The sequence below is a fragment of the Corticium candelabrum genome, chromosome 15 (genome assembly GCF_963422355.1).
Source record: "Corticium candelabrum chromosome 15, ooCorCand1.1, whole genome shotgun sequence".
In the NCBI taxonomy this organism is placed as follows: Eukaryota; Metazoa; Porifera; class Homoscleromorpha; order Homosclerophorida; family Plakinidae; genus Corticium; species Corticium candelabrum.
This window is the reverse complement of record NC_085099.1, coordinates 6,032,084-6,050,897: the sequence shown is the minus strand read 5'-3', so window position 1 is coordinate 6,050,897 and position 18,814 is coordinate 6,032,084. Positions and strand designations below refer to the sequence as shown.

At 39.5% G+C, this 18,814-nt stretch overlaps 1 protein-coding gene across 2 annotated transcripts in view; it reads right to left on the bottom strand.

The window, feature by feature from the left end:
• LOC134191207 (guanine nucleotide exchange factor subunit RIC1-like) overlaps positions 1-18,814 on the bottom strand; it is a 37,160-nt gene that overhangs the window by 7,814 nt on the left and 10,532 nt on the right. The window contains exons 6-17 of one of the 2 annotated variants that reach the window (XM_062659798.1): positions 13,272-13,408; positions 13,114-13,205; positions 8,161-8,249; positions 7,956-8,100; positions 7,840-7,891; positions 7,507-7,585; positions 7,393-7,448; positions 7,208-7,333; positions 7,108-7,146; positions 6,359-6,469; positions 6,209-6,298; positions 4,907-5,195 (exon numbers count right to left, since the gene is read on the bottom strand). In XM_062659798.1, the coding sequence (XP_062515782.1) occupies positions 4,907-5,195; positions 6,209-6,298; positions 6,359-6,469; positions 7,108-7,146; positions 7,208-7,333; positions 7,393-7,448; positions 7,507-7,585; positions 7,840-7,891; positions 7,956-8,100; positions 8,161-8,249; positions 13,114-13,205; positions 13,272-13,408 (1,305 nt within the window). Of the gene's footprint in view, positions 1-4,906; positions 5,196-6,208; positions 6,299-6,358; positions 6,470-7,107; positions 7,147-7,207; positions 7,334-7,392; positions 7,449-7,506; positions 7,586-7,839; positions 7,892-7,955; positions 8,101-8,160; positions 8,881-13,113; positions 13,206-13,271; positions 13,409-18,814 lie in introns of those variants that run through there. The other variant, XM_062659797.1, reaches the window with a different exon arrangement.

Genomic DNA, 18,814 nt, shown 5'->3' with positions numbered 1-18,814 from the left:
GGTGCACTTCAAAAGAGGCTGTGGAGTCAAAGAGGTATCAAAGTAAACACTAAAATCAAAGTATACAAGGCTACACTCCTATATATGGGTCACAATCATGGACGCTTTACAGGAGAAACATTAAAGAACTTGAAAAATTCCATCTTCGTAGTCTGTGTCGTATGTTGCAAATTCATTGTAGTGAAAGAGTGTCAAATACCGTATAAGATGAAATATAGGCAGGAGTATATTTTGGCGGTTTGCTAAGAAATTGACAGAAAAGTGTATTGGTGAATTATATTTTGGCAGTTGGACGTCGCTGTTGGATAATTGATGTAGGCGTTGACCATAGTCTCCACCCACTTGACATGTGGTTATCATAGGGAGTTTGCAGTTGATAGCTGCATTCGTAGCCATCACATTTCCGTGGCTCTGTGGTCTCTGGGATCCAACTATTGATGAAGAATTGCTGTGTAAGCATGAAGAATAGAACCCACATGATTCCTATGCTGTTGCCATTGCTATCACCATTATCAATGCCTGATGAACATGGGTGATGACGTCAAGATAACGTCATACCCGTATATCTCGGTGACCAAAATTATTGGCGGATTTTATATTGGTGGTCGCTAAATCCGCCAATTCACCAAAATAAACTCCCCGCCAATATTTCATCTGATACGGTAGTGAGGTTCTGAAACAATCTGGTATGACAGGAATTGAATATATGATAACCAAACAACAACTACAATGGGTCAGTCATGTCACAAGAATGAACGACAGAAAGCTACCAAAGCAAGTGTTCTTTGGACAGTTGTTAATTCCAAGAGAAGAACTGGTGGCCAAAAACTTAGATCTAAACACATGCTGCTTCATCATCTGCAGAATGTGGACATCAATCAGGACAATTGGGAGTCACTGGCGTCTGATCGTTTGGTTTTGAGGAAGAACGTGTCATCTGGTCTGAAGAAGTTTGAGGATGAGAGAATGAAAAAATTAGAAGAACGACAACACATACATCAGCAAAAGGCTCAAGGAGTAATTACAAGTCAATACGTGCGCGCCATTGGTCATCGTGATTGTCATTATCGTATTGGTCTCTATGCACTTGAACAAGCACACAAGCGATGGTTGAATTCTAATCAGTAGAGAAGTCGTGAACTTGTACACGAGTAGCGGCCAATGAATAAATGGCACGCGCGCACACGTGTGTGTGTGTGTGTGTGTCGGTGAATGTTCTCTCATTGAACCCTCTAAGAGGGTACCCCATGGGACCTTGTATTTCTGGTAGTTCTCTGGCCAGGGAGACAAAATACATGCTAACTTCAGCCTTGGCAAGCTGAGGATGGTGTGAGACTAGGATGCACTAGCCCAACAAGCTGGTCATCTGAACTGTATATGCTACTAGTCGCAGACCAGAGCGTATTCCCCTGCGTGCGGACAGAATTAGGGGTGACGCTGGGAAAAGAGCCAGTGACACCAAAATAGAACTGGACTACGAAGATCTAGAGGCAACCCGGGAATCAAGGGGTTGTGTGCACGGGAAGGGGTTGTCATGAAACCTCCGACTGATCATGGCAATTCAACAACTAGTCGGAAGTCAGCACATCTTACAATAGTGTCAACTAATGGTCAACCTATGTCCAGTATCTGGTTGTCAAAGTGAGTTATCATCAGCTAACTCTATGAGACGATTTCACAACTAACTAAATATTGCCGTGAAAAACTGCATGCCAACTTTGTCATCTCAGTAGCATTCAGTAAATGTAGTTCATATCTCTTGATTTGTCATAACGGAAGAATGTCACAAACACGTTCTGGAAGAGAAACCAAAATTTAAGGATTGGTCTAGGGAATGTTAGGACATGCAAGGTGTTGCTCGACCCAATCTTCTTGCCCAAGAATTAGCAGCAGCTCGAATTCCTTTATATGCTATCACTGAAACTCACCTGCTTGGTTGTGGCTGTATGGAGTTGGACGACCAGTCTGGTTACAATCTGTATTTTCTGGAACGGCTGACGTTGCTGCAAGAGGTGTTGGTTTGATTATGCAACGTGATGTCACGAAATCAGTAAAGTGTTTTGACCCAATCTCCGATAGTGTTATGCGTGTGGACCTTATGACAGATAGAGGTGTCTTAAACATGACTATACACCAACAGAACAAAGTGAGAGTGAAATGAAAGATCTATACTATCAACAGTTAGATTTGGCCATGCAAAAGACAGGCCTCTATGGTAATTGTTTTGGGGGATTTCAATGCTAAAAATTGGGCAGAAGCAATCTCCAGTAACAGGCGCCTTTGGGTTAGCTAAAACAACCAGTGACAATGGACTAAGACTGCTGAACTTTTTCCTGATGCTTATGGGTTGGTAGTTACAAACACTCTCTTTCAGCACAAACTCATCCATACTGCCACCTGGTATCCTCCCAATGGTCAGTTGCAACCAAGTGTGAAAGGTTTCATTTTGGTCAAACATTGTATAAGGTCTATGGTTTATGACTGCAGAGTAAAACGAAGCCCTGATTTCGAAAGTGATCACAAGGTAGTCGTCAGCAAGCTGGTATTGAAACTGCAAAAGTCAAAGGTGACCAAACAAGCAAAGAGAATAAGGAGGGATGTCCAGGGAGACCCAAAAGCCTTAGGTGAGTACAGGACTAGTATAGTTGCAAAATTCTTACAAGATCTAGTGCACTGTTGAAGACAGATGGTCTGAATTTTGCAAAGCAGTTACGGATTCAGCAAGAGAACATCTTGTAGCATCAAGAAGGACAAAGAACAATTGGATTTCTGAGCAAACTTTGGATTTGATTGATAAGAAATGCGTTGCTCACATCCATTGGATGCGTTCTCAGGATAAACAAGAATCAAGCTAAATAAACTGAATTGCAAATAACGGTAAAGAATGCTGTAAGAAAGGACAAGTAGGAGTGGCTAAATCGGGAAATGAGAAACTTAGAAAGTGATTGTAAACAACACAAGCATGGCGAGTTCTTTAGAAAACTCAGGAAGTTTGATAAGGTGTCAGTGCAGCTCCACAATGTGATCTTAGATGAACATGGTCACAAATTGTTGACAACTGAAGATCAATTAGCTTGTTGGCAATGCCACTTTGAGTCAGTGTTGAATGTGACACGTCCAGTGACCTTGGACACTGATGTTTTTCCTTGTTCGGTTCCTGGCACTCCAGTTAATGATGAAGACATTATAGAGGCCATTATAAAGTTGAAGAATGGTAAGGCAACTGATCAGGACGGAATAGTGGCAAAGGTTCTCAAAGCTGGACCACCTGAACTTGTTGACTGACTAATTGAGATTATTCATCCTCAAAAATGGGAAGATTCGGTTCTGATTCCATTATTCAAAAGAATGACCGTTGGTGTGTGATAACTATTGTGGGATATCATTACTCAGCATTCCTGGGAAAGTCCTTGCCAACGTTTTGTTAGGTCGACTAAGACCAGTGATAGAACCTTCGCTTTTGGAAGAGCAATGCGGTTTTCGATCTCAAAAGGAAACAATTAATCAGATTTGGGCACTGTGACAAGTCATTGAGAAGGCTGTAGAGCACAGATCCAACTTACATATTTGTTTTGTTGACCTCTCGAAAGCATTTGACTCTGTACCAAGATACGCTCTCACTAACATTCTCAAAATTCTGGTATAGAAGATGAAGTGGTTAGATTGATTGTTGACCTGCACGATGGTACAGGTTGTGTTGTATGAAATAAGGAAAATCTCATCAAGGTTTGAAGTAACCACAGGTGTTCATCAAGGGTGTGTGTTGTCTCCAATCTTGTTCAATTTGTTTATGGACAGAATTATGCGTGAGACTCTGGACAAGGTTAAGGGTGGTGACATTGAGATTGCTTACAGAACAAATGGTGGCCTATTCATGAAGTATCGAGTAAACCTTGAAGGAACACATATTATCAAAGCTCTCATGTATGCTGATAATTTGGCTCTAATAGGATACATCAATGAGTTGCAACAGATAGTGAATGCTTTCCATAATGCTTGTATGAAATGAGTATGAGAATTAACACTGAAAAAACTAAAATCTTGAGCATTGGTGTTGAAGAAGCAAACATCTTGATAGCTGCTCGTGTTCTGGAGAATGTTTCTAAATTTTGCTATCTAGGCAGCATTGTGATTAAGTTTGGGGTTTCACACAGAGGTTGTTGAACATATTCAGAAAGCTAGCAGGACATTTTGTTCTTGAAAACGTACAGTTTTCACAAACCAAGAATTTAGCAAGAACACAAAACTGCAAGTCTTTAGATCACTAGTGATGTCAGTTTTATTACATGGTTGTGAGACTTGGGCAATCACCCAAGTAGATATTCGAAGACTGACCACTCTTCAGATGCGCTGTATTAGCTCTATCTTGGGTGTAACAAGACTAAACAAGATAAGAAATACCATCAACTTTGAAATCTGCCAAGGAAGAACCAATTGAACGTCAAAATTCAACATCAAACATTACAGTGGTTTGGTCACTAGAACGGATGAACATCTCTCGTCCACAAAAGTTGTTGCTGAGAAGCAAGTTACACAATATGAAACGCACTCAGAATGTTCCAAAAACTGATGGGTCGATACCATACAACAAGACCTGGTATCATTGAATATTGACCTGTCACAAGCAGAGGACTGCACTTCCTAGTGAAAAGTTCTTCTGTGATGCCGAAGCACATAGTGGGTATGGCAAAATTCCAGGTTCCAGGTGTGTGTGTGTGTGTGTGTGTGTGTGTGTGTGTGTGTGTGTGTGTGTGTGTGTGTGTGTGTGTGTGTGTGTGTGTGTGTGTGTGTGTGTGTGTGTGTGTGTGTGTGTGTGTGTGTGTGTGTGTGTGTGTGTGTGTGTGTGTGTGTGTGTGTGTGTGTGTGTGTGTGTGTGTGTGTGTGTGTGTAAAACATGTATACCCACCTGCTTCTGTCCTTAAAGCAGACAACTCAAGAGAAATAAGAGATGAAATATGGGGAATGTACTGTCCTATTGATATCTCTTGTAGCTTAGCCAAAATCACCACAGGAGCTGAACCAGACACTTGCAGTCCTGGTTGACGATCCATTCCATACATAAAAAGCCGCCGATCTGATGTCAAAACAAGTAAGAAATCTCGAAAGACGTTGACTATTGCAACTGGTGACGAGAGTTTGATCAAATGTGACATGAAGTTGTCATCAAGACGACTTGATCGACTGTACATACGGACCTATAATACAAAGATGCTAAAACTGTGACAAAACTCAAGTTCAATGTGACTGTCCTGACAATAGTGAAATAATAATTATAAATATTATAAATATATTCTACGATAAATAATTACTTAAGTTATATAGAGATAAAAAATCGTAAAATTTATAATTAATTAATGAACACCATAATACCCTCATTTAAGGACATGAGGTCATAATTGAAAAAGTCACTGTTTTCTAAATGCTGTATTTGGAGAACTTACTCAACTGTAAGCCCAGGGCTAATAAACAAAATCTGATAAGCACGCACAGCAGCACCTAGGCTAGTTATTCCTAGTACTCTGAAGCTATACGTTGGAGTTACAAATGACGTGTGGTCTCATTTACAAGAACTGGACAAAAACGTCACCGCAACTGCCAAAGAGTTCTCTGTTGACAGGTGTCAGTTATACTGGTGCGACACCATTGTGCCCTATGCGGCATGGTTCACTGTTAAATAGCATAACATGAACACTATCATGCAAGCCCATGGGCTTAATGATGACATCTGGGCTTATACAGCCATGAGCTTACAGTCACATCTGCCTTATTCTTGATTACAGAAACTATTTATGTAATTAAACAATTACATAACTACTTAATTATGTCTTCTATTTACAATCAATAATTTATCTAAAACAGTCAACAAGGCTTCTTGTCTATTGATTATCACTTGTAGTTATCAGTCAGTTTCTTTTCGTTAGAGTATTTATATTTACTATTTTACATAGCTTATTTATCATTTGTTCTAAGAATAGATTTCTTTATGAGCAACAACCCTATTATAGCTGACCTTTTCTGTATACATTACTTATTAATTAATAAATATACAAATATTATTTTAAATTACTTACTTTAATTTACAGTTACTTTAGTATTTATGTATTTATATATATATTCTATGTATGTCTGCATACTACTTAATACCAAACATGCATGATGTTGACCACGACACTGTGCACACACATGTAAGTTAAACACAAGCTATTACTTCCTCGCTGCTGTCTTCATAATTATGACAGCCAATAATAATGATATCTTTCCACCACACTATTCCTCCTCTGCATGTCATCGCCTTCTCCTGTGCAAGCAATCTACATATACTTCAATGTGTTTCATAATCACATGTCAACGAGTTTACTTGGCTCTCGTTCCCAAACAATTTCCATTTCTTTGTTGAAACATTGCAATGTGCCATGCCTCTCTTGCTGCTCACAGCCACGTAACGACCATTCACATCAATAGCTGCATACTGTTGCAAAGCAGAAACATATAATTAAGCCATGTAAATAGAAGCTATTAAAGAGTAATAAGACTCAAGAAGGAACAGAAAGCAGATATAATACAACTGAATACAACGTATGTAAAATCACATGCCAAGTAATCGGAATTGAATAGTCAATGTCAATGCAATACGATTAAGGACAAACTGATAGACAAACAGACAACAAAATAGACAGACAAACAAACCACCAAACTAACAGACAAAAACAAACAACCAAATAAATAAACAGACAAACAGAGACAGAAAACAGACAGACAAACAAACAGCCAAAAATCAGAAACAGTCATAAAACGTGATGTGATGCCTTCTTGGAAGTAGTTATTGTTGTTATACACAGCAATAATTAATATATTTAAAATTTACTACATTTAATAACTTACATTTGAGAAGCTAATGTCAATCATTCATTCTCCATGCCTTTGTAACAAGCAAACAACACAAATGAAAAACACAAACAGAAAAATAGAAAAACAGATGAACTAATTAACACATAAACAGACAGAAACATGTACAAATAGACAAATATATAGACAGACAAACATACATGCACAGAATAACGACAATGTATGAACCAATATGCAAGCATATACACACAATACAAATACCTTGATTGGCCAGTTAGCAGTTAGGTAACCAAGTGGTATCTACAATCAGACCAATACAACAACATGCACTACACAATGTCAACACAAACACATAACAAACCTGAACAATCTGCCATTGCCTACTGTCAGCAACAGACAGACTATCTCCCTGCTTATAAGCCAAACTATCAGCCGTATGAAGATACAATCGATCTTCTGCCTGTAGCAGCACATGCTCATGATTTGTCTATCAAATGTAAAAATGTAAAAAACAATGCAACTAATCGTCTTCATGTAGAGACTCACTGTAGTTGGATTATTCATAAGTGCTGTCTTTGCAAACTGCAGAACAACAATGTCTCCTTGTACACAAAAATCGATTGAAAAAGTAATGACTACAAATAGGAGAAGATGTAGCACCTCGACTGGCATTCCCTTGTTGGTCTTCAAATGACGTTTCGGATACAAGCAGTAGATGATAGCCTTCTGCACCCCATGCCTAAAGATAATGTAAATAGACAAGGACAAAGAGTATCATGCAGGTAAACACACACGTGATGTGCACGCACTCATGCACTCACACACACATGCACGCATGCACACATGCACACACGCAAGCACACATACAAAAAAACAAACAAATATGCACACACACACACACACACACACACACACACACACACACACACACACACACACACACACACACAGCTCTTTTGATTGTTCTATTGATTAACAATGCAATATACTTACCATTGATTTTATAACAAGAGATTGAGAAAAATCAATAGAATCAATTGATATCCTACAATGACACATCAGCTGACTCATTGCTCAGTACACAATGCACAACACGTTGATTGCCTCACCCATAGTCTCCATGCAGTGAGCAGAAAAATAAAGCCCCAAATGTCGACCAAAGAGAGAATCCACCCCGACACCAAGAAGCCATCATAGCTGATCCATCTGGAGTCCACGACATGCAATGAACGGGACCTGAACGTACAGCAGCATCTAAGCACATGACATGCTACTTGACGGACCACTGGAATTGAAAATCAAAATAAATCAAACCAGGATATTGTTGCGAAGAAAGAGCCATAGAGTGAGAGTGGAGCAGACTGCCAGTTAGATCATCCAGTGTGTAGAGTAAAACATCACCACTATACATAGGTCAATAATAAAACCAACATGTAATGGTTACGTGTTTATGTCTATCACTTCATCTCTGTCTGTCTCTCTGTCAAATACATATATTATGAACAATGATAACTACAGTAGCCATCAGCAGCAAGCTAAGAAGTTCAAAGATTACAATAAAGTTCTTACCACATGAAAATAAACTTAAAGATACACATGTAGTCTGGTCTGATGCACGAGTTAAACAATTGTTCTGTTTCACTAAAGACCAATCGATACACATGGTGTCACAATTCTGTTCTAGCAGCTCTAGTCGAGTATATTGAAAGGAATCTAGCTGATAGTTGGCAGATTACTGCTGATTTACCTGGATGGGTATATTCATTACCATCTGATATATGAGACATCACAGCACAACCAGACATAGTTGCTTGGTCCAAAACACACAAAAGATTGTTATATTCGAATTAACACTTCCGTTTAAGGAAAATTTAGCAGATCCCGCCAGACGGAGACAAGATCGTTATGCCCACTTTGTAAACAAATATTGAATTTGGGTTTGTGGACAAATTACATACCATTGAAGTTGGTTCGAGAGGTCTTCTAAACATCCCAAGCTTATAATCAATAGAAAAGTTTACCAAGTTACAACACTCACAAAAGTTGTTTCTTTTCCTTCTACATAAACTCTGCAGGATTGTCACCGGATGCTCATATGCAATATGGTGAAAGCGGGACAAATCTAACTGGACAGAAACTGACTTGTTTACATAGTTATCGTAGAAGAAATGTTAACATTAGAAATAGTATATGTAGTGATTAGATAGTATCTAGTGGTTCATTGTTAGTTTCTGCACCACATCTGTATGTGATGGCAGGGGCCACAGATATGCCCATGCATTTATGGAAGAATAAAACACTGTCTGTTGATGACTTTATCTTATATCCAAAGAAATTACAGCATCGAGTGTCCACCAAGATTGTCAGTGATAACGCTACTGATATTATTATACAAGCACAGTCTGATAGAAAGGCTTAAATGGTTGCAGAGCATGAAATAGCAGCTGACCATCAGCCAATGGCCAACCAAACAACGCCTTTGACCAACCAATGAGAAGATTGCAAGGCCATTTGACATGATAATTGATAGTTACCCACAGCAAAACCCATCACAGTGAGGGTGCTCTTTCACAACGCTAACACCCTCTACATGTACGTTCTACTCTGTCATTCCTAACAGTAAAACAGGACACTCACCAGAATGTTCACCATGTAGTGGCCAGAGGCACATGTACTGTCTGTTGGCATTGACAAGGACGTGCTAATGAAGCTGTGGCTGCAGTAGGTGTGCTATTTACCCTGTGAGTGGCCTCAGTCCTTATCGTTTTTTGTTGTTGTGTACATTAGCAGTTGGCAGATCTTTTTACACAGAATAAGGATATTGTAGATGTGGTATAGCAATTTAGATAAACATAAAGATTGTATGCAGTTTGCAAGTTCTCAACAAGGCCAGAGCCTAAACGATGATGAGGCGATCCATAGTAAAGATTTTTCAGAATGAGTGTCTGGCTACAACCAGATTATGGAAATATTCCAGCATGTGGCATCTGGGATTGCATGCAACATCCATAGCGTCTACCCCAACGTTGTCCCATGCCAGGAATCAGGTCTGTACTGAATACAGTTGCACATCACAGGATAGCTGTTGTTTCTGAATAGGTTTGGAATATGGATTCCAAATCATTTTCTGCCATGTGTTGCCATGTTGTAAATGAGTGTTGAAGAGGTCTCTCCCCAACCCCATAAAGATAGTGTCATTGCCTAAATATTATTCACTGTACAGCCAGTGAGACTGTCCACAAATGACCATGACAGACTACCGTTAGTACATACGCATTACAGGACATTCGCACAATTAGGCTTCTGATATAGGCATACTCTAAATACAGATATATAGCTATACCTAAGCTAATTAATTAATCTAATATACAAAAGCTCAAACTGCCTGTGTGTGTGTGTGTGTGTGTGTGTGTGTGTGTGTGTGTGTGTGTGTGTGTGTGTGTGTTCGCGATACGCCACGTCTTTTGTCTGTTCGCAACCGAAATCAGCACGCACACTCGGCACGCACAGGGAAAGGTTTGCGTAAAAAAATTTAAAAAATATGCACCGGGTCCCCTCTCGAGGGATCAACCCCGGTGTAAAATTTCTCGATGACGCAAACGCTACACTTTCCAGTTCATTTGAACACACGCCCACACCAGTCCTGTGTAGACTGCATGCATCGTCGTCCTTCGCAAAGCTTCGAGCAATCGAATATCTCTTACCGACGAAACTTACTCTTCTAGCGCTTTCGTTTCTCTCCAAATTTCTGATTGCATTTGCACCAAATCCAACCTACACGTTTTCTGCAGCAAGAACTACACTGTCTCGGCAAGTGTGTCAATTTCTATCGAAACAAGCGCGAAGAGCAAGATTCAAATTCATTCAGCACATCCGGGACCTTGCAACAAAGATTGCACGTGACGTGTCCACACACCTAAAATTTTAGCTTTACACTACAGTATCTTGCCCGAATGAAGGACGGGCCATGTATACTATTATAAAATATTTATGAAATCACTGTTCAGCATAAACATATCCAGCTTAGGAGACACAAATCACATCACACAAACACTTATGAGTCATAAAATGCATCAGACTCAAAGAAGGGTTATGTAATTAATCATTCAATTTTCGAAATGGCGGCTGCAATGGGGTCGCTTCAAAATGGCGGCTATGGCTCTGACCAAGTGGCCGATCAATTTGAAATCCTTATTTCAAGGTCTGTGGTTGAGATCTCTGCAAGAACGAGGGGTTGGTTCATGACTGGCTGTCATCCCCACTTCTGCTATGCAGGTTTTAAAATCAATCGGATTTTGTTTAGTGTCTTACTTGAGGTTCGGAGTAGCTCTACCTTTCGCCAATTGAGTTACAAAGTGTGATTGTGGTCATGACTTGGATGAATACAAATACCATCTTTTAACTTGTAAATATGGGGTAGACATGTGTGATCTCACAATCATGTAGTCTTGAATGGGTGGAGTGAGTGCCTGTCTGAACTTCACCTTCCCTATCAAATAGGACCACGACATCAATACATCAATACTGAAAACCATCCAGACATTATAATGTTTGATCCAAATGGAATTTGAACCCTTATATTTCACTTCTTCATCCATGGAGTTAGGCCATATTATGAGGGCTAGCAGGAAAAATGATCATGCTGCCGCTACAAGAGAAGAAAAGAAGCAGGAAAATATTTAGAAGAGCTTGTTCCAAGACTGTATATATCAAGTTGTGTTCCTCTTGTGATTTTGGAGGTGGGGCACAAAGTCAGAGATTTTTGCAACATTTGTCGCAACAGTCAGTAAATCCAGAAGCCAATTTTAATGACTCAATGTTTGTGACTGACGTATTGGAGAAAAAAGACTCTCTACAATTCTACAAAGATGCAATGCCAAAGTTGTCCTCGAAAACTTTCAAAATTGTCACCTAACCATGGTGATTTAGATAGATTATTTGACTTTGACATTCAGAGACAAGTCCATTACTTAATCTATGACTTTGTTGTTTGCAGGACTGGTTTGCATTTAAAAAATTCCTAGCATATGTACAAGCAGAGTCTATATGAGAATAAAGTAGTACCTGACTATCTGTTTGTCTGTCTGTCTGTCTGTCTGTCTGTCTGTCTGTCCATCCATCCATCTGTTAGTCTATCTGTCCACGTTTCTGTCTGTCTGTCTTTTACTTTTGTATAAAGTTAGCAATTGTTGTTGGCAGTCAGGCCTGGTTTATAACACTGCCGCTGAAAGATGCTGAAATAGAAATGAATCCAACTCCAGTGTCAGCATCAGTGTCAACATCAAAGGATGCCACCTCCGTCGAGGTGGTCTTTGAAGTTGATGCTCAGCACAACATCAGTGCTATATTGTAACCAGGCTTAAAGGAACACTTCACCGATTGACACATGTGCAGTAGACGTTAACGTACACTAAGGCCTTGGGCTGCAAACCGAACGCTTGCTGTGTTGCGCAGTGCATTGTTTTGGTCTTGCTTTCAGAGGCCAACTACTAGAGCACACACGAGATGGGTCTAGATGCTTCAGGTGACTCTAAAGTGAAAGAGAACAAGTTACAGTTCATAAGCAACTCAGTCGTTACGTACGGTGTAGACTCCACACGATCGTCTTGAACGACTTGCAATCGCTCAGTCTTTCACACTTTCTCCAGGTTTCTTTCCACAAATGGAGGCCATACTACAGAACAAAAGGGCTTGCACAATGTGAAAAATACGTGGAAATGTGCATCACCGCACATAATCACACGACACAAAGTGCCTTCATTCGACAGCCGAACCATCGCCGCATGTGTGCTTTTCGCCATTGATTGAAGGTGAGTCAGTGATATGAAAGCACGTTTTTACTTTCACCTAAGCAAATGTCAAAGTCTACACAAAGCGGTAAAATAAAACCTACACTTATTGGAGTTTCTTACGGAAAACCGCTTTGTAGGTTTTTGTTTTCTAATCTTAGCATAATGCTCGCTATCATGTTTGCTCTGAGATAGCGCCAAACTTCCCAACTTGATGCGTGACCAGAAACTTTTAGCGTCGAGGGCGGAGTCCTCCTCCAGAAAGGTGAAGCACTCCTTTAAGCTTTTCAAATACATAATAATATCTGTCCGTCTGTCTGTCTTATATATTTGATAAATCACAACTTACAGTACATGATAGCTACTACAAACCTCTAAAATTGCTCAGTAACGTCCAAGCTTTGTCTGCCTCTCTGTCTGTCTGTCTTTCTTTTTCACTCAAGTATGAATAAGCTCATGCATATTGCGTATCACTTGCTTTTCACATCCAAATGCAACCAAACCATATCGTTGGTTAACCGCGAGACAAACAGCATTAGTCACTCCATGTGCCCAGATGCCTTTGACATGCTAATATCACATCATACACGATGAGTAGCAATAACACAACCATCACATGGAAGAAAACATACTGACCTTAGGATCAAATCCAGATGTTGTACTAATGAGCAAGCCTCCTCGTCCGTTATTCAATATAAAAGCAAAACCTCCCAGTTTTGAGCAGTAGTCAATAGCTAATAGATAGACACCAGCGGGACTTGAAAGAGGAACCGCTAAAACAAAATAATTGTAAATTTATCAATAATAATAAAGATGTAGACACAGACAAACAAACAAACAGACAAACAGGTAGACTGACAAACAACAAACAAACAGACAAATAAGACAGATAGACAAGACAGACAGACTATTCTATTGAGGCGATGTAGTAGTTGATCTACGTGGACTTCAAGGACATACAAAATTAGCATCTATTGCTATCATATAATAGCTCAAGTTTGAAATATATGACAGGCCGACAGACAGACGGTGGTTTATTCTTCCATATAGCCGCAACAACTAACAAGCAAACGGGCGTAACTGTAGCTCCTACCAACACAGCACAAAGCTGTGGCACAGAAAACTACTAAACTCACGAGTCTTATCGCTAGACTACCAGTTACTACTACCACAAAGAAACAAAGCAAACAGTAAATCTAATCCATCTTCCTTGCACACGCCATGCACACATCCTCACACTCCCATACATTAGCTACAACGCAACACAAAAGGGAGTCCGCCAAAGACATGAGTCCAGGATCTGAGTCAAGAAGAAGGGCTCAATGTTGAAAGCTTCATTCATCCAATTCCAAATTGGCCAGGTCGCATACTGGGGGACTAGCAGCTCCATTGCTCCAAGACACCATAAAGAACGGACACCAGGCGCAATGTTTGACGGGAAACTTCAACAAAGTTCAAGAAAGCGACAATGATGACAGCTTCCTCCTAAGACCATTCAAGCACCAACTTGAACTCTCTCAAGGACAACAGCTAGACCACGTCTTCAAGAGACAAAATGTTCCGGAATGCAAAGCAATGCAGTGGCCATGACATCCGGAAACAGACAGACAGAAAGGCAGATACTTTAATCTCTTATAGACTCTACTTGTACATACGCTAAGAATTTGTAAAAGCAAACCAGTCCTTGCAAATAACAAAGTCATAGATTAACTAATGGACTTGGCCTTGAATGACAGGTAAACAAACAGACAGACAGACAGACAGACAGACAGATTTTTGGCCAGACTAGAATGTAGTAGTGTTGTTCTTTGAAAATATATGTATTGACAGACAGACAGACAGACAGACAGACAAACAGACAAACAGACAAACTTTAAAACATAGTGAAGAGAATGTCTGTCTGTTCAACTACAGAAATGTAACTCAAGAGTGATATATAAGAAAATAAGACTTCAAAATATATGTAATGAGTAGTTTTCACAAGTTTCCAGGCCCTGTAGCCTTGGAGTAGATAATGATGAAAGTAGCTTGGACATTAATGAAAAACTGTAGACATTTTTAATAGCCATCATGCATGCACTCAAAATTGTGATTTATCATATATATGAAAACGACAGACAACAGACAGACAGACAGACAGAAAAGAACAAACATAAGCAGAGAATTACAGTAATGAACGTCTCCCGGGTGAAGATGCAGTCAGGTTTAGTGCCTTTAGCCTTTGAACTTTTGGACGTTGGGGGCAACAGGCAGAAAATACTTACATCAGCTCTCTCCAAGGTCTACACACGAGTGTATAAACAACAACAGCTCACACTTCGAAACATACTAGAAAGAATGTCTGACTGTTCAACATGAAAGTGATACTGTAACTGCCCGTAGTAATGCCCATGCTTGTATATACGCCCATGTGCAACAGGTCAGAACTTTCAACTCCAAAAAATGCCCATGCCCAAGTCTAAGCCCAGAATACGCATGCACAGACACAACAAAATGGAGCCTGCAGAACACTCGTTTCCCTCTGCATTTGTTTAATAAGCTGGTGTCAGTGCTGAGTAAAAGTGCTTACCGCTAGACTCATATCTTCGTTGCAATTACCGATCCTGATGCTTTTGAAGGACTTCAGGCCAACCACTCCGGTTTGCGTGTGTAGTGTTTAGTTTCTGCGTGTATGCTGATGCTGTATGGATACCAGTAAGTTTGATCTTGCAAATGGATAATTGCAAGCATTTGTGGTATTTCTGTCTTCAAGTTTTTAGATGATGACTGGCCAAATGACAGCATTTTGCGACCATGTATACGTCTGGGACCCAATACAACGCCCATGCCCTAGTATACGCTCAGAAAAAAGATATCTATTCTATACGCCCAGGGTGTTATTATGGGCAAATACGGTATATAGAAATTAGAAGGACTTCAAAATATATGTTATGAGTAGTTTTTAGAAGTTTCCAGGCCTTGTGGCTTCGGAGTAGATAATGATAAAAGTCACTTTAGTAGTGAACAATTGTACTTTGTAGAGGTTTGTAATAGCCATCGTATAATCTAAATTGTAATTTATCATATATATGACAGACAAACAGACAATCAGACAAACAGACATGCCACTCAGCACTAGCTGGCACTAAGAGCTTTGCATGTAGTATACATGTAGCTGCTCTTAGAGTTTTTAGAGTTATATATCGGTGTTTGCTAGTAAACTAAAGTCAAAACTAAACTTGAAGGAACTAATAACTATATATATATATATATATATATATATATATATATATATATATATAAATGTTCAAATAAATGTGATTGGCAGACAGACAGACAGATTGTTATATTTGAACTCTTACTCTACTAATAACAATCGCTAACTTTGCATATGCATAACAATAATAGTCAATGAATAAAATGTTGAACGTCTTTATCATATAGAAAGTCATCAAAATTGCACTTAGACAACTTTGACAACTTTTTAAAAATCACACGAGAGTTGTAAGACTGTACAACTACAGGTAGTTGCTTTCTCCATCTATCTCTAAAGTCTGTTTCGCTGCTCTTTCCATTTGCATCTTTTGAAATTTTTGAGATCTTATCGAGATAGTCTTCAGCCATAGGGCCCCAAAAGCCAAAGTGTTCAAAAACCAGTGGAATACATGTTGTATCAGATCCTGCTATAGACTGCTGTTGACCATATTTTGTCATTTTGCGTTTTTCTCTCAACAGACAGACAGACAACTCAAGTCTTACCTGGAGCTGGAAAAGTAGATGAGAAAATTTACAATAAAGCAGTGTTTCTGCCAGAAATTTTCGATTATTAGCCACTTGGCTAAAGGTGTTTGTTTGTTAGGGCAACCTTTACCAATGGTCGATCACAACAAATGCAGTACTAATTTGACACATGCCATACTCAATGGAATGCAAATTTGGAAAGACCAAGTCTACAAACCAGACTTCAAGCGTTCAGTGCCATCCTTCCTGGGTTTTATACCCAAATTTAAAACTTGTCAAAATCAAAGTGTTGAAGTTTTGGCCCTTCTATATTCAGCATCATCAAAGTTCAGCATCATTGATTCAATGATAAAGTCATCATCATCATCATCGTCTTCCTCATGGTCTCTATACCATCGATCTGCTTCCGTTTTACTACGGCAGTCATCTTCAGAACCATGACTGTCATCTTCACTTGTGCTTATTTCTAGTTCGACACTTACGGAAGCTGTCTGCAAAGAGCATGTGCAGGACAAAACAAAGCAAGTGCAAGACATCGGCCTTTTAGTCCCTGGAGCTCCATTGCATTGCACTATATATATATAATTGCCATTGTTAGCACACTCTAGTGACTGTGCTTCCAAGATCTGATCCAGAGGAAGGTGTAAATGGTACACTGTAACAGGTAGCCAAATTGGCAAGGAGGCATTACTATTTTCTCGCCAGCAACATCTATTTGTAGCATTTCGCTATTTGGCGATTGTCCAGCAGAAACAATGAATAAAGACTATCAAAGTAATTTGCACTAAACAACAATCATGTACTTTAAGTTAAACTCAGTAGTCTTCTTACTTTTAGTGCTGGAGATGTGTTTCATTAAAATCAAATTGACAGACAGACAGAGACAGACAGATAGACAGACAGAGACAGACAGATAGACAGACAGACACAGACAGACATTAGTACATCTAATTCAGCAGTTAGATATTTGAACAAGCTGACAAAGAGTGCAAGGGATAAAGGAGGAAGACGAAATGAGACTGACTTCAAGACCAAGTGGCGATCAATTATTTCAGTGACTCTACAGCGTTGTAATGCAAAAGTCGTCTCAGACAAACTCATTAGCATAGCAAGATTAGAACGTCGAGATATAGTTTGCGCAGTTTAATTTTGTATGCTTCAAGACCGTAATGGTCTTGTTGTGTTAGATTGCTCATAATGTAAACATTTCATTTAAATAGAAAATATATGTATTGAGACAGACAGACAGACAGACAGACAAACAGACATGGAGTAGTGACATCTTTCCATCATCTGCTGGTGTTAGTGGTACCGCTGCAGTGAGGACAGCAAACAGAAAGAAAGAGAAATACAGCAATCAGCAATTACCAGGTGGCATAATTGCACTGTAAACCACTGGTAATGGAGCATTTTGAAGCTTGGGGGATCGATGGGTGGAAACTCCTGTGCAAATTATCAAAGACGTCATTGGACAAAGTGGGACAACCAAACGCTGTGGATATTATCGACTTCTGGTCCAAACGCTTTTCTGTTCAGCTCGAGAAGTGTAATGCAACAATCATCTCTAAAAAGCTATCTTCGCTGTCTGAAGACAACAGATGTGACCTATTTGCCACCCAGTACATCAGCCACTAGCTGGTACTGGAGGCTTTGCTTGTACAATGTAGCTTTTAAGTGTAGTCCTCATTTAGTTTTACACGAGTTTCAATGTTAGGTTAGTTTAGTTGATGAACACTACTAGTAATTGGACAGTACATAGTACTCAGCATTGCAAAATGTATCATAGATAAAAGTTCAAATATATGTGATTGACAGACAGACAGACAGACAGACAGATATATGCTTTATTCTCTCCCAAACTGTAAATGTAGTAATCACAATAATGAAAGCATCCTAAGCATTAACAAAAACTACTGAAATGTCTGAAGTCATAGCTATTATCCTAATGAACATAGTGCTGAATATCTACATCAAAGAAAAAATCATCTATCTTACCTACATGCAATCTACTTATCGTCTTTAACATATCTTCTTTAACATAACTCTAGAATTACATCTCTACATAATCATAGAAATCTGTCCACGCCATCTCGTCCCTGCCCTCAAATCTTTTGATTTCTTCGAGAGTGAGTTCAGGAAGTTATAAGCCTCCTGACCCGAGATCCCAAAGTGTTCAGAAACCCGAGGAACTAGTTAGGTCTTGTGTCATCCTGAACTGACAAAGCATCGTATTTACTTTTCTTTCTCGTCTCACGTCTCTCAGCTGCATAGCCTGCCTCTTCAGATGCTCTATTTAGAATGCCTTTGCTCCAAGGGTGAGCCATGCTTACGTCCAACTCTGTGCTTGATTCATCGCACATCAAAATATTGAAGCAATTTTCAGATTCTGTATATTGTTCTCTTGGCTCTTGCGATGATGCAGTTGGCGCTCATTCAAACAGCTGCACCATCCTGACCCT